A 17,030-nucleotide genomic window follows, 5' to 3' on the forward strand; every position below is an offset into this window, starting at 1 on the left:
AGCCTGTTACCAACCCTTAGTAAACTTCTGGAAAAAAATAGTGTTTGACCAGATACAATGCTATTTCACAGTAAACAAATTGACAACAGACTTTCAGCACACTTATAGGGAAGGACATTCAACAAGCACAGCACTTACACAAATGACTGATGATTGGCTGACAGAAATTGATGATAAAATGATTGTGGGGACTGTCTTCTAAGATTTTATTGCAGCTTTTGACATTATCGATCATAGTCTGCTGCTGGAAAAATGTATGTGTTATGGCTTTACACCCCCTGATATAATGTGGATAAAGAGTTACTTGTCTAACAGAACACAGAGGGTGTTCTTTAATGGAAACCTCTCAAATATAATCCAGTTAGAATCAGCAATTCCCCAGGGTAGCTGTTTAGGCCCCTTGCTTTTTTTTCTTTTTACTAACGACATGCCACTAACCTTTAGTAAAGCCAGAGTGTCTATGTATGCGAATGACTCAACACTATACACGTCAGCTACTACAGCAACTAAAATAACTGCAACACTCAACAAAGAGCTGTAGTTAGTTTCAAAGTGGGTGGCAAGGAATAAAGTTAGCCCTATATTTGGAACAAAACACTCACCAAACCCTAAACCTCAACTAAATTTTTTAATAAATAATGTGAAAGTTGAGCAAGTTGAGATGAATGAACTGCTTGGAGTAACCCAAGATTGTAAACTGTCATGGTCAAAACATATTGATGCAATAGTAGCTAAGATGGGGAGAGGTCTGTCGATAGTAAAGCGATGCTCTGCCTTCTTAACAACACTATCATCAAGGCCCTAGTTTTGTCGCACCTTGACTACAGATCAGTCGTGTGGTCAGGTGCCACAAAAAAAGGACTTAGGAAAATTGCAATTGGCTCGGAACAGGGCAGCACGGCTGGCCCTTGGATGTACATAGAGAGCTAATATTAATAATATGCATGTCAATCTCTCCTGGCTGAAAGTGGAGGAGAGATTGACTTCATCGCTACTTTTATTTATGAGAGGTATTGACATATTGAATGCACCGAGCTGTCTGTCTAAACTACTGGCACACAGCTCGGACACCCATGCATACCCCACAAGACATGCCACAAGAGGTCTCTTCACAGTCCCCAAGTCCAGAAGAGACTATGGAACAGACCACCCAGTACTACATAGAGCCATGACTACATGGAACTCTATTCCACATCAAGTAACTCATGCCAGCCGTGAAATTAGATGTAAAAAACAGATAATAAATCACCTTATGGAACAGCGGGGACTGTGAAGCAACACAAACATTGGCACAGACACATGCATACACATACATGATAACATACGCACTATACATACACGTGGATTTAGTACTGTAGATATTTGGTAGTGGTGGAGTTAAAATTGTATAAACTGCCTTAATTTTGCTGGACCCCAGGAAGAGTAGCTGCTGCTTTGGCAGCAGCTAATGGGGATCCATAATAAATACAAATACAAAACAGCCACTCACTCACTCACTCACTCACTCACTCACTCACTCACTCACTCACTCACTCACTCACTCATAGAAACACATTTTCCTTATAGTACGAAGTTAATTTAAATTCCAGTCAGGAAGTACACTGAATTTCAAACTATTTTTAATGTTATGAATGAGGAACATTTGGAATCGCATTCAGAATCTGGTTTGCTTTCTGAATTGACACCTAGCGGGGTGTTGCGTCACATATTCCTGATATATTTATAGGCTTCCTACTCTGCAATAATGTCAGTTACCCAGAAGATAAATTCTCAGTGAAGTTGTTTACATGACCTACTGATAGCCATGATATTCTGGAATCCCAACTATATACTGTATCTCCCAGTTTTAACACTGAAATAACAGTAAGTGGGTTCAGTATACCAAGCTAACTGCTGCTAACCCTAAGAGCTGCACAGCATGACTCCTACACCTTCATCCTGAGTTGGGGCTGTCACAGGTAAATCACTGTCTATGTCCCAAATGGTATCCTATTTCTGATATAGTGCACTACCGTTGACCAGAGCCCTATATATGGGACCTGGTCAAAAGTAGTGCACTATAGATGGAATAGGGTGCTATTTTGGACACAACCACATGCAGTTTTCTCAAGGCTGCTGGTTTCAGTCCTACGGGTGTCGGTGTCAGAGGTATCTGAAGGCTGAAGAAAATGTCTATCTTGTTCTTTTTTTAATTTTTATTAAATTTATTTAACCTTCATTTAACCAGGTAAGCTAGTTGAGAACAAGTTCTCATTTACAACTGCGACCTGGCCAAGATAAAGCAAAGCAGTGCGACACAAACAACAACACAGAGTTACACATGGAATAAACAAGCGTACAGTCAATAACACAATAAGTTCTACTGACTGTGTCGTGTGTGTAGTGGGAATGAGCCGAGGAATAGTTGCTCATGGTCACGTGAAGGTGTAGCCCCACCTGCGACTTCAAAATCAGCATCTGCCCTCAGCCCAAGAGTTATTATCCATGCATAGTTACTTTAATAACTCTACCTACATGTACATATTACCTCAATTACCTCGACACCGGTACCCCCTGTATATAGCCTCCACATTGACTCTGTACCGGTACCACCTGTATATAGCCTCCACATTGACTCTGTACCGGTACCCCCTGTATATAACCCCGCTATTGTTATTTACTGCTGATCTTTAATTATTATTATTATATATATATATATTTTTTAGGTATTTTCTTAAAACTGCATTGTTGGTTAAGGGCTTGCAAGTAAGCATTTCACTGTAAGCTCTACCTACACCTGTTGTATTCGGTGCATGTGACAAATACAATTTGATTTGAAGAGGGAATTTCCTCTTGGTCTAATAGTAAATTAAGATGTTGTTTTTTCCCGCGGTAGAACCGGATTCATATCCCGTCTGTCGTGTGTGTGAATCCTACTGCTGGAGGGGCCAGAGAGTCAAATAGAGTTTGTTTGTGTTTGTGTGTGTGTGTGTGTGTGTGTGTGTGTGTGTGTGTGTGTGTGTGTGTGTGTGTGTGTGTGTGTGTGTGTGTGTGTGTGTGTGTGTGTGTGTGTGTGTGTGTGTGTGTGTGTGTGTGTGTGTGTGTGTGTGTGTGTGTGAGTTTACACACCGGGGCCATACTTGCAAACATAAGCAGGCATTTAATTGTCAATGGCTCCACCATGTTTACCCACAGGGTTTCCAGTAAAAGTCCAGCCCTGTTCAAACATCACATTTAACTTTTTTTACATTTATAAAAGTAACATAAAGAGACAGCAACACGGTCACAATCTTCTAACAACATCAAGAAGAGCAGACAGTAGCCTAATTTTGAGGTCTTAGAAACTGTTCTCAGAAACAATGGGAAACTCAGCAACAAGCCAAAAGATGCATCAGCAGCAGTCACACAGAATTCCTGCAACAATACTTTCCAGACATTCTTCAGCCCAAACGCCCTGGATAATCTGAACAAGCAGTACACTGAACAAAAACTGGAAGTAGGCAGCTACGCACCAATCTGGACTAAGGGCCTAGTGACAATCCTAGGGGGACTCATCCGTATACCAAAGACAGCAGGCTTCGGGGCATTATTCATATCTATACTGATAGCGATAGTCACGGCTTCCATCAAGAACCTGATCCCAGAAGAGAACAGCATTGTTTGGAAGTTAATAAATGACGAGACAGAGTCATTGATGTGAGTAACCAGTCTTTGCACATTGCAATGCATCCTGGTATATCAAACACACCGGTAAAAACAATGCATCTGTGTATGTCAAGCACACCGGTAAAAACATTGGTATTGCAGTAATTAACATTTACCACCAACAGATGGCATCAACGTGCCATCTTACGCCCATAACATCTTCCATTTTATAAAATAAGACAGGAACTGTCAATTCACTAACAAAACAAACCTACTAATAATATCCAACATGAACCGTTTAGTTTTTTTTTCAGGTATAAAATAAACAACACATTTTGATTCTCTTCACTTTCCCATTTATAAATCTCTGTCTGGGACAGCCGCCCGCAGCGTGAAAAGATGGGGCTTTTCTGTGAGGACTGCGGGATCACGCACAGACGTGTCACCTGACTGTCTGAGGGGAGTATTGATGGGCGATGGAGCAGCCGCCATGTGATCCCCTGGCTCTTCGCCCAGTATCTCAGGCCCCACGTGCCATGCTGGGGCTCTGTCCTTTTGTTATGTGACCCCTATGACAATCAGGGTTCTGAGTAGGAGCTGGCTCAGCAACACAAAGGTCAACCCTGTTATGGCGGTACAGTGATCCATTAATTTCGACGAAGTAGGAGTGTGGTGCAACTTTCTGCTTTCAACTTTCCGTCCGGTCCCCTGGTAGTGGCTTCATCCGCACCACTTCACCCACCCTGAGCTCAGGTAAATCCTTAATGTGTATAAGAAAAGGGATACAGTTGACTCTTCTTTGGATCCTGATTTTACTATACATGAGATGTGTTCAGTCTTAATAGGCTGTGGATATACAGCCCCAGGTCATGATCAGTTGTGCTTTGTAATGTTTAAGCATCTACCTGATGAGGGAATGTATGTTTTCCTGGGATTATTTAATAAGATTTGGAGTGAGGGGGTTATACCTTCTGGTTGGAAACGTGCAGTAATATTACCTTTTTGTAAAGCCTGGTAAGGACCCTTCATGTGCTGATAGTTATAAGACCAATAGCACTGACCTATAACTTGTGTAAACTGATGGAAAAGATGATCGTCAATGAAGCTGAAAAAACTCTGGTCATGAAAGAAGTAATGGCAACGGCCTTTTTTTCTTTTTTTAACATTGAAAAGGCTTATGACACTATGTGGAGAGAAGGCCTACTGATTAAGATGGAAAGACTTGGTATTGGTGGGAGATTTTATAACTGGGTTTTGGCCTTTTAATCTGTCTTTTCGAGTTAAAATAGGATCAATTTTATCTGATGCCCACAGAGTTGACAATGGTATTCCTCAGCCAGTACCATCAGTCCTATTTTGATCAACATTATGATTATCAAAGTGTTTTTGAATGTAGGTAGGGGTATTGGGGCTTCCCTATATGCTGATGGTGGAGCTATTTGGAAGAGGGGAAGGAATGTCTCTCATGGGATCAAATCTATTCAACAAGCTATAGTGGATGTTGAAAGATGGTCGATTGACTGGGGTTTTAAATTGTCAGTGGCCAAGTCTTGTTGTATGTTCTTCTCGAAGAAGAAAGTTGCTGATAATAACAGTTGTGTCTGTATGGACAGCCTATGGGGAGATTTTATAAGTACAAATATGTGGGTCTATGGTACAATGAGCGATATACAGTACTAGTCAAAAGTTTGGACACACCTACTCATTCAAGGGGTTTTCTTCATTTTGTTTTACTATTTTCTACATTGTAGAATAATAGCGAAGACATCAAAACTATGAAATAACACATTTGGAATCATGTATTAACCAAAAAGTGTTAAACAAATCAAAATGATTTTACATTCTTCAAGGTAACCACCCTTTGCATTGATGACAGCTTTGTACAGTCTTGGCATTCTCTCAACCAGCTTCATGAGCTAGTCACCTGGAATGCATTTCATTTAACAGGTGTGCCTTGTTAAAAGTTAATTTGTGGAATTTCTTTCCTTTTTAATGTGTTTGAGCCAATCAGTTGTGTTGTGACAAGGTAGAGGTGGTATACAGAAGATAGCCCTATTTGGTAAAAGACCAAGTCCATATTAAGGCAAGAACAGATTAAATAAGCAAAGAGAAACGACAGTCCATCATTACTTTAAGACATGAAGGTCAGTCAATCTAGAAAATGTCAAGAACTTTGAACGTTTCTTCAAGTGCAGTCACAAAAACCATCAAGCGCTATGATGAAACTGGCTCTCATGAGGACAGCCACGGGAAATGTAGACCCAGAGTTACCTCTACTGTAGAGGATAAGTTCATTTGAGTTACCAACCTCAAACTGCAGCCCAAATAAATGCTTCACATAGTTCAAGAAACAGACACATCTCAACACCAACTGTTCAGAGGAGATTGTGTGAATCGGGCCTTCATGGTCAAATTGCTGCAAAGAAACCACTAAAGGACACTAATAATAAGAAGAGACTTGCTTGGGCCAAGAAACATGAGCAATGGACATTCGACAAGTGGAAATCTGTCCTTTGGTCTGACGAGTACAAATTTGAGATTTTTGGTTCCAACCGCCGTGTCTTTGTGAGATGCAGAGTAGGTGAACGGATGATCTCCACATGTGTGGTTCCCACCGTGAAGCATGGAGGAGGAGGTGTGGGGGTGCTTTGCTGGTGACACTGATTTATTTAAAATTCAAGGCACACTTAACCAGCATGGCTACCACCGCATTCTGCAGTGATACGCCATCCCATCCGGTTTGTGCATAGTGGGACAATCATTTGTTTTTCAACAGGACAATGACCCAAAATACACCTACAGGCTGTGTAAGGGCTATTTGACCAAGAAGGAGAGTGATGGAGTGCTGCATCAGATGACCTGGCCTCCACAATCACCCAGCCTCAACCCAATTGAGATGGCTTGGGATGAGTTGGACCAGAGTGAAGGAAAAGCAGCCAACAAGTGCTCAGCATGTGGCAACTCTTTCAAGACTGTTGGAAAAGTATTCCAGGTGAAGCTGGTTGAGAGAATGCCAAGAGTGTGCAAAGCTCTCATCAAGGCAAAGGGTGGTTACTTTGAAGAATCAAAATTATAAAATATATTTGGATTTGTTTAACACCTTTTTTGGTTACTACAGGATTCCATATGAGTTCTCATAGTTTTGATGGCTTCACTATTATTCTACAATGTAGAAAATTGTAAAAATAAAGAAAACCCCTTGAATGAGTAGGTGTGTCCAAACTTTTGACTGGTACTGTACATGAAAAGATCATGTCGTAAATGTTGAAACAAAGTGTAAGAAGGTGATGAATCTTATGCTCTCGGTCTCTGGTTATGAATGGGGTGCTGACAGACAATCATTGATGGATATTTATAGAGCTCTGATCAGTACAACAATTGATTACGGGTGTATAGTTTATGAAACGGCGGGCAAGACTTGGCTTCAGAAGCTGGACAGAATCCTGTATATAACTTTAAGGATATGTATTGGGGCATTTAAATCAACATGAGATGTGAGATGCCTTTAGATGTACGGCATTAAAAAATTGTCATTAGCTTATTGAGTTAGGTTGAAAGGCTGTGAGGTTGATCATCCCACTGCTACTGTTCTAGATGACTGTTGGGAATATACTAGTAGGCAAGGCAGTGGTTTTGGTTGGACAGTTGGAAAGCTTGCTGATGAGAGTGGTTTGAGGGAGTTGGAGGTTGGCCTTTCTGTGGTGATAGGGGATGTTCCTCCATGGTTACTCTCAGATCCTGTTGTTGATCTAACTGTCATAGAGAAAAGTAAAGATTGGTCAGAAGTCAGTGATATAGGGAATCAGAGATGGATCAAAGGGCCCAGAGTGGGCACAGAGGAGCAGGTGTTTACGTTCCTGATTTTGATGTGCAGATGCAGTTGAAGTCAGAAGTTTACATACACCTTAGCCAAATACTGTACATTTAAACTCAGTTTTTCACAATTACTGACATTTAATCCTAGTAAAAATTCATAGTCTTAGGTCAGTTAGGATCACCACTTTATTTTAAGAATGTGAAATGTCAGAATAATAGTAGAGAGAATTCTTTTTTTTAGCTTTTTTTCTTTCATCACATTCCCACTGGGTCAGAAGTTTACATACACTCAATTAGTATTTTGTAGCATTGCCTTTAAAGTGTTTAACTTGGGTCAAACGTTTTGGATAGCCTTCCACATGCTTCCCACAATAAGTTGGGTGAATTTTGGCCAATTCCTCCTGACAGAGCTGGTGTAACTGAGTCAGGTTTGTAGGCCTCCTTGCACACACTTTTTCAGTTCTGCCCACAAATGTTCTATAGGATGGAGGTCAGGGCTTTGTGATGGCCACTCCAATACCTTGACTTTGTTGTCCTTAAGCCATTTTGCCACAACTTTGGAAGTATGCTTGTGGTCATTGTCCATTTGGAAGACCCATTTGCGACCAAGCTTTAAATTCCTGACTGATGTTGCGTCAATATAACCACCAATTTTCTTTCCTCATGATGCCATCTATTTTGTAACATCAGAATACAACTACCATGGAAATCCAGAAAAGATATTCAGGCAGTTTTTGGGAGGTGACAACCCATTTGCAGGTAGGAAGAAGGACATTCAGTATTCTCTTTTTTGTTTGATTTATTGGTAACTCTTTAAGTTCTTGTGATCACGCTCTCCGTAGTCAACATTAACAAGGCCGCAGGACCAGACGGATTAACAGGATGTGCACTCCGAGCATGCGCTGACCAAGTGTCTTCACTGATATTTTCAACCTCTCCCTGTCTCAGTCTGTAATACCAACATGTTTCAAGCAGACCACCATAGTCTCTGTGCCCAAGAACACTAAGGTAACCTGCCTAAATGACTACCGACCAGTAGCACTCATGTCTGTAGCCATGAAGTGCTTGGAAAGGCTGGTCATGGCTCACATCAACACCATTATCCCAGAAACCCTGGACCCACTCCAATTGGCATACTGCCCCAACAGATCCACAGATGATGCAATCTCTATTGCACTCCACACTGCCCTTTCCCACCTGGACAAAAGAAACACCTCACCTGCGTGAGAATGCTATTCATTGACTACAGCTCAGCGTTCAACACCATAGTACCCTCAAAACTCATCACTAAGCTAAGGACCCTGGGACTAAACACCTCCCTCTGCAACTGGATCCTGGACTTCCAGATGGGCCGCCCTCAGGTGGTAAGGGTAGGTAACAGCACATCCGCCACACTGATCCTCAACACAGGGACCCCTCAGGGGTGCGTGCTCAGTCCCCTCCTGTACTCCCTGTTCACTCATGACTGCATGGCCAGCCACGACTCCAACACCATCATTAAGTTTGCCGATAACACAACAGTGGTAGGCCTGATCATCGACAACGACGAGACAGCCTATAGAGAGGTCAGAGACCTGGCCGTGTGGTGCCAGGAAAACAACCTCTCCCTCATCGTGATCAAGACAAAGGAGATGATTGTGGACTACAGGAAAAGGAGGATCGAGCATGCCCCTATTCTCATCGACGGGGCTGTACTGAGGTGGAGCAGGTTGAGTTTCAAGTTCCTTGGTGTCCACATCACCAACAAACTAACATGGTCCAAACACACTAAGACAGTCATGAAAAGGGCACGAGAAAACCTATTCCCACACAGGAGACTGAAAAGATTTGGCATGAGTCCTCAGATCCTCAAAACGTTTTACAGCTGCACCATCAAGAGCATCCTGACTGGTTGCATCACTGCCTGGTATGGCAACTGCTCGGCCTCCTACCGCAAGGCACTACAAATTTTTAGGAAGGCCCTAAAAATTGTCAAAGACTCCAGCCACCCTTAGTCATAGACTGTTCTCGCTTTGATTTGATTCTGCTTCCCTCTTCAGACTTCAACATGAATTTTAATATATTTTTATTTAACTAGGCAAGTCAGTTAAGAACAAACTCTTATTTACAATGACAGCCTAACCAGGCCAAACACGGCTGATGCTGGGCCAATTTTGCGCCACCCCATAGGCCTCCCAATCACGGCCGAATGCGATCCAGCCTGGATTTGAACCAGGGACTGTAGTACCTTAAACCACTGTGCCACTCGGGAGCCATACATGAAAGATGGAAATGAAGTGGTCATTGGGTTTAGAGGCCTGCGAGGAAGAGGAGTAAAAACAAGACTCCCTTATTGAAAGGGACCTTCACTTTGCCCTTTAAGACCTATTCTATGGATGCACCAAAAATATAAATATCTTGTTGGGCAAGATGGGATCACAATGCCTGGTGAGTGTTAAGATGTCCCTGAATTAACATACCTATCGGCCTACTTAATGAGTAGTTAAAAATATATTGTTCAGTTCAAATTCTGTACTGCTTACTTCATGCAACCTATGGTGAGGAACATGAAACATGAGTACAGTATCTATATTTAGACTCAAGCAACACTGTATCAACTTCAGTGTAATTTTGCTCCACCTCTGAACCAGGTCAAGAACAAAGATGGACACATATTCAGTATCAAGGATAAAATACTATCACTGTAAAACCCAGGATGGAATGAAGGCGCTAGGATAACATTCCCGATCAGGTAAGAGAATCATCACCCACTCAGTGCTTGAATGACATCTTGTGCTTTTCATCAATGTGTTTTACAGACATCAGTTCCCTCAGGGGCTCAAACCTGCCACATCTAGTCATGCAGGGTGGGGGTGGGGGGGGGGTCCTGTTTCTTTGATCTGGCTGTTTCCCCCATGCACCCAACAGTATTCCTGCAGATAGTGTTCATTAGAGGGGTTGGGTTAAATGCGGAAGACACATTTCAGTTGACTAGGTATCCGCCTTTCCATTGTGCGGCAGAAGAGTCATCCCCGGTTTGCAAGGCAACACCATGACCTGGTCTATATGGCCCAGATGTCTCTGGAGAAGTTGAGACAGTACAAGTCTGACCCAGGAGGGCAAGTGCAGAGTGCATGTTCCACTAAAACGGATTTCTCCCATCAAATCTGCATCCAGTTCTTTCAACCCACAGAATTCATTCCTCCTCCTGCAGGCTTCGACTGGATTCACTGTTGATGTGGAGACACTAGATGGCAGGCTACTCAACATTCCTATCAATGACATTGTGCAGTGCTTTTTCTATTACTGTATGGGGGGGGGGATCCGTGTTCACTAGTCATTTGTTAAACAAATCTTAGATGATTTATGACATTGAAGGCATTCCTTACTAAATGGTAGTAAGGTTTCCCACAAAATGCCTCATTAGCAAAAGAAAGTGCCAGTAAAAGGTTAAGAACGCTGACAGTGCATGCCGTTCTGAGAAATGGAACATCCCGGTACGTCAGATTTTCAGTCACTTGTCATGAGACCAAGCTAAAAGTTTCCATTTCCCCACCCAGCTCAAAATACAACAAAGTGGTGTCTAGAGAAGCCATGCGTATCCCAGGATCCTTCCCAGAGAGGCGACATCCAGTTTGATACTTTCCTCTGAAGCGCGCCACTGACAAGAAACACCTGATCAACCAAGCCCTAGCTTTCTGAATCAACAGCCATAATATGAAGCCTGATTTTTAAACCCGATTGGAAAACTCCTTCCTTTGACCCCCACATTTAGAATTGTTCCTTGCCAGCAGGTATAGGTATGATTCCTATGAATAAGTTATTTGTAAAAAAAAGACAGAAGTCATAATTAAGTATACATTTTATTGTCGAAAGTTAGAGCTTAAAAAGACAATATCTTCAGTCTCAGGAATACACTTCAGTGAAATGTGAGTGAAAAGTGGTTTAAAATGGAAACGACAAGGGCCACAAAAGATAGTTAAATGGAATAAGAGCAACACCGCATCATCATCCACTGCAGCCAATAGCCAAGTCTACAGAGGAGTGCCACAGTTTTAGCGGGCTGCCATCATGGCACGTTTCAGCTGCTCATATGTAACGAACATCACCACGTTCCACGAGCCCAGTCGTAGAAAAGAGGGCATGAACCTGTAGGGAGCAAATTGAGAACTCAGACCAAGGCAAATGCTTAAATAAACCGGAGGGGGAAAGAAAATATACTGAACAAAAATAAACACAACATGCAACAATTAAGGATTTTACTGACTTACAGTTCATATAAGGAAATAGGTCAATTAAAATACATTAATTAGGCCCTAATCTATGGATTTCACATGACCGGGCAGGGATGTAGCCATGGGTGGCCCTTGGAGGGCATAGGTCAACCCACTGGTGAGCCCCCCCACCCCTCCCTCAGTTGAAGAAGCCAGATGGACTGGCATGGTTACACATCGTCTGCGATTGTGAGGCTGGTGGGACGTAATGCCAAATTCTCTAAAGCGAAGTAGGAGGCAGCTTATGGCAGAGAAATTTACATGAACTTCTGACAACAGCTCTCGGTGGACATTCCTTCCGTCAGCATGCCAATTGCGCACTCCCTCAACTTGACATCTGTGGCATTGTGTGACGAACTGCACATTTTAAAGTGGCCTTTTATTGTCCCCAGCACAAGGTGCACCTGTGTAATGATCATGCTGTTTAATCAGCTTCTTGATATACCACACAGGTGGATGGATTAAGTAAGCAAGCATTTCACTGTAATACTTGTTGCATTCGGTGCATGTGACAAATATAAGTTGACTTGATTATCTTGTCAAAGGAGAAATGCTCACTAACAGGGATGTCAGCAAATGTGTGCACAATGAGAGAAATTAGCTTTTTGTGCATATGGAATATTTCAGGGATTTTTTCCCCAGCTCATAAAACCAACACTTAACATGTTGTGTTTATATTTTTGTTCAGTGTAATTACCAGGTTGTTAGACAATACTTTGAATAAAACAAAGCAAGCAGCAACAGCTATATTTAAAGTACTGATCAATAAGGTGTATGAGCCTTGTAAAACCATCCATCTGGTACAACCCAGTCCAGGAGACTCCAGGCAACTAAAACACTTATTCATAAGACCTATGGCTTACCCTTTGTAGAAGGCAAGAGGTCCCTCCTTGGTCACCATGGCACGAGCACAGTTGAGGGCGCTGCTGTACTGGCCGAGGGCAGAGTTCATATATCTCGTCTTCACCACATCCACAGGAGAGGCAATCACAGTGGTGCAGAATCCTGCACCGAATGCAGATGTGAAGTGGCAGGGGAGGTTATCTGCAGGCCGAATGAAAAGGGTTAAGGAGAGGCATCACAATAACAGACAGAAGTATGAGAGTTTAAATGTGTAATTTTGCACAATATGTGGCAAGGCAATGGCTCACCAGTCAGGGGTGTGTTTTTAAGAAGCGCGTCCTTGATGAGGTCATATGTAACCAGCTCAGTGCAGTTCACGATAGCATTGCGGGCAATGTTTGGGCCAGTACCTGCAAGGTGGGGATGGAAACGTTAGCAATACTGCTGACCAAAACATTGGACAAAAGGCACAATGATCCGTGTGAACAAGCAAACACCCACCTCTCCACAGACCACGCATGCCCTCTTCCTTGGCGATGGTCTTGTAGGCCTGCATGGTACCATGGTAACGTCGGTTTGGCCCAGAGGAACTAGCCTGTGCCTGGAAGCGGACCTTCACCACATCTGTGGGTTGGGCTAATGCGACTGCCATGGCTCCAGTTGTACAGCCCGCCAGCAGGCGACTGCCAATCCCTACATCTGGAGAGAGAAAGGCAGTTAACAGTGGGAGTTCCACGGTCAAGAGAATGAGTATCACTTGAAAAAGGTCAATGTTCACACAGTGTGCGATGTGTAGCCTACTCACGGTCTGAGCCTTTGGTGTAGAATGACTTGACAGAGTCATAGAGGCCGATACGGATGGAGGCGAAGCTCATCTGCCTCTGGAGCCCTGCTACCAGCCCGCTGTAGAGGCTCCTGGCCCCCTCCGTACGCACCATGGTGGTGATGGTACCAAACACGCCCCGATACCTCACTGCTGTGCCATGACTAGCTGCTGCACCTTTCTCCTCTCCCTGGATCTGTGTGGAACATAAGGGACATGGAGAGACTAAACAGACACTGGGGAGGGAGCATAGGAATGACACTGGAGAATTGGGCAGGAGAGTCCAGGCAGTGTCCATGACGCTACATCCAGGGCCTGCAGATTCCAAGGGCTTTACCATCACCTCCTGGGCCGCTTAGTTGTGGAAGGAAGTTGGGAGGGACAAAATTGAAGGAAATAGAAGGTGCAAGTCAGTTTTAATGTTAAGAAGAAAAAAGGTCAATACAATTACCCAAAAATGAAAGGGGCCATTTTTTGGGTCAGTGACAAATTTGGTGTCATCTTGTAGACCAACCCAGTTTCAGAATTTAGACCCATGGACAGTAAAAATATTGATGCAGAGGTAATGTCAAGTATCCCTTTTAGTATGACAGCTCACCACATTTGACCAGTCAAATGAGCCCTTTCACATGTGATTTCATATGACAAACGATGACCAGTGCCAACCATCCTGGGTCCCCATCTGCTGAACAAAACCAGGTGGGAAATGCTTGGTTGATCCATTTCATGGCGCTACAATACAGGACCCCACCAGTTCATTTCAACAAAGAACACATGATCCATAGGCTTACCTGTAGCCGGACTTTGGCAGTGTCCAGGGGAAAGGTGAATAGGTCAGCAATGCAGGCCGCTGTTCCAGCACCGATAAACTTCACAGCAGCGGTTGGGGGCACGTCAGCAGGTCTGAATCCAACCATTTTATCCAGATAAATGGAATGTGAAAATTTAAGAAGACTGATGAGGTGAAGACAACGGGAACTCTACCCAATTCTGAAAAGGGAGGAGGGACAACACATGTGTATTAACAATTGTACAAATAAATGGCAATATTCATAATTTCACTGACATGTTTCCATGTCACAATTGATTGTTGGCACACCAACTCAGACTAGACTATGGTAGCCAGAGCCAGCTCTAGCCTTTTGGGGGCAATAAGTTAGTTTTAAAGTTATTGTCCTGCAGTTCTACACATCTTCCCATGGGGCAGAGATATTTTTGTAGTTTTAAATGATATTTCCTGCAATTCTACATATTTGTCATTTAGCAGATGCCCCAAGTGACCGCTTACGCCTGGAACATGTCAAATTCGTGCAGGCATGGTCGATAGCCTACTGTCCCCAAGGGGTCCAAGCAAGTGGAAAATGGAGGGGCTTAGTTCAAACTGTAGGCAAGCAGTTGTTTCAACAGACATCACTTACTGGTCTACTCAATTTGCAGAACTGCCATGAGACATCCCCATTGGCGGAGCTGCCTGTTGCCATGTCAGTATCGCTCTACTAAGCAAATGACTCGAGACAACAAAGGAAGCGCTGTACCTCGTTTACGCGACACAGAATCAGATAGTGAGTATTCAGGAAACACTGCGTGTAGCGATACAATGTAGTGATCGTGAAACCAAAAGCATAAACTCCACAAATTAAAAATAACAGACAAGCCTATATTGTTTAATTATAAGTATATTCATGTTGGACGACATTTCAACTTACTATTTACTTAATAAAATTAAGTTATGCATTATTACACCTAGATATCAGGCGAAAGCTTTATCCAACTTTATTTTTTTATAAACCATGTGGCCTACTTTACCTTTACTTAAGTGACCCAGGACGGTGACGGCAGATATCAGGATTCTCTAAAGGCGTCCCTCTGGTCAAAATTACTTTCAATTATGATTTGGTTGCCTTGTTCTTCCATAGAAAAACGTTCAAAAACGATGTATCCAAAAAACATACTACAAATTCTGAAAAACAAGACAAAACAGGTTTAGTTCAAATCTGTAGCCTACACCAACAAGGATACAATAAAATAAACACGCCATCAAAGCATAACCAGTAACATCAACTTAACTTTGTACTACATTCTCCATAATTAAAACAAAATATATAGACAGTAGGGCTGTGAACATATTAAAAGTTTACCGTGAATAAAATAACGAAAAGTTAGATCAGGAAAAAAAGATGTCAAATCCTTTGGGTTGATGCCTCTGTTATAACACTTACAGTGAAACCTCGAGACGAGTTAGCAGAAAGCGGTGAAAAAAACTGCAGCTTTTTATACCACCATTAAACCTGATACGTCATGAGAAGGCAACCGTGTCTGTTCTCAGCTGGTTGGCGGATTAGAGCTGAACTGGCCCTGCCCTGGGGTGTATTCACTAGGACTAAACGGAAGCACGAAACGGGGAGGGATCTACCTGAATTTGTCCAATAAAAAATCTTGTTTTTGTTGCAAAACGTTTTCCATTGCACAATTTGGACTAATGGGCAGGTTCGTTTAGCATTACCTGGTGCCCCGGGGATTGGAGATTTATCTTTAGGACCAATGGAATGGTCTAAAATGACCAAACTACACCTAGTCCGGGCACTGCGTGATGTAGAACCAACTCGCCCATTGATTACACCAGCTGTTCTCAAATTCACATAACTGCTTGTGATTGGCTCATACATTTTTTTTTTTATAATGTAGAATAGTCTGTACACAAATAGACAATGATAACATATGATAGGGGGTACAACAAATTACAGATTATACAAAGACCTTAAAAGAAACACACATATTGATGGTTTTAACAGCTTTCTTATTAGAAGAATGTAGAATGGTCTTAATGTACTGCTCGAATTCCTTATAGAAAACATGGAAGAGTGTTTTTTTATTAGTGAATTTACATTTATGAATATGAAATTTTGCCATTGGCACAATTAGATTTATGAGGTAACCTCATTCAATTGCCTTCCACACCTCTACCAACAATACATGCCATGGTGGGTTAATTGCATAATATTAAATTGATTAATATAAACCAGTAACAAACAGAGTGTGCTGTGCAGGTTCATATAGGCTGTGCAGGCATAAAGGCAGGGTCTGTAATCTCAAAACCATAGGCTATATCATCTATAATAACACAATTTCACATACCATTTTATTGGCAGGATTGTTAATTGTTTTATTCCCTAGATCAAGATTAAAAAAGCTCCTAATCACTATTCCAACCTTGTAACAACTGGATGATACCAGATGACTCACCGCTATAATTCTATTCCGACCTCCTGAATTAATCATATTCTTTGCTTCTTAGCTCAAGTCAGTCCTGTATCTACTTTTCAAGACATTTGACTCACATTGATATTAGATTTTGCCAAATGCTCTTACTTATGCTAAAGATATTGAGTACAGCACAAAGACTGCAACATAACCTCGTCCCCAGGCTCAATTGTCAGCGCAGAGAGGGAGCCAGCTGGTGGACAAGATTAGGATCCCGTTATTTTAGGGCCTTGCGACAGACAAGCATCCTGTCTAGGGGGTGTACTTGTACATCTGAGGCTGTCTTTTTTAACAACTAGCTGACCAGGTGAAATAAGTTAAGGTGTGGAAGTATGCCTATACTGTTTACATCTGGTGATGCTGAGTCATGATGAGGATATACCAGCAGATCCTACACCACTTCAGAATAA

At 42.4% G+C, this 17,030-nt stretch overlaps 1 protein-coding gene across 2 annotated transcripts; it reads right to left on the bottom strand.

Annotated features, from left to right (window-relative positions):
• Positions 1-11,263: 11,263 nt before the first annotated feature.
• On the bottom strand, positions 11,264-15,688 carry LOC120057156 (mitochondrial uncoupling protein 2). Of its 2 annotated transcripts, none has more exons than XM_039005625.1 (8): positions 15,579-15,688; positions 15,166-15,319; positions 14,151-14,349; positions 13,342-13,555; positions 13,038-13,235; positions 12,845-12,946; positions 12,557-12,737; positions 11,264-11,568 (listed from the first exon to the last, which is right to left on the bottom strand). In XM_039005625.1, the coding sequence occupies exons 3-8, from the start codon at positions 14,274-14,276 to the stop codon at positions 11,475-11,477; spliced, it is 915 nt and encodes a 304-aa protein (XP_038861553.1). In that variant the 5' UTR covers positions 14,277-14,349; positions 15,166-15,319; positions 15,579-15,688; the 3' UTR covers positions 11,264-11,474. The 2 variants fall into 2 exon arrangements, with proteins under 2 accessions (XP_038861553.1, XP_038861552.1); XM_039005624.1 differs by having other exon boundaries at positions 15,498-15,630.
• Between the last annotated feature and the right edge of the window lie 1,342 nt (positions 15,689-17,030).

The sequence above is a fragment of the Salvelinus namaycush genome, chromosome 12 (assembly GCF_016432855.1).
Source record: "Salvelinus namaycush isolate Seneca chromosome 12, SaNama_1.0, whole genome shotgun sequence".
Classification (NCBI taxonomy): domain Eukaryota; kingdom Metazoa; phylum Chordata; class Actinopteri; order Salmoniformes; family Salmonidae; genus Salvelinus; species Salvelinus namaycush.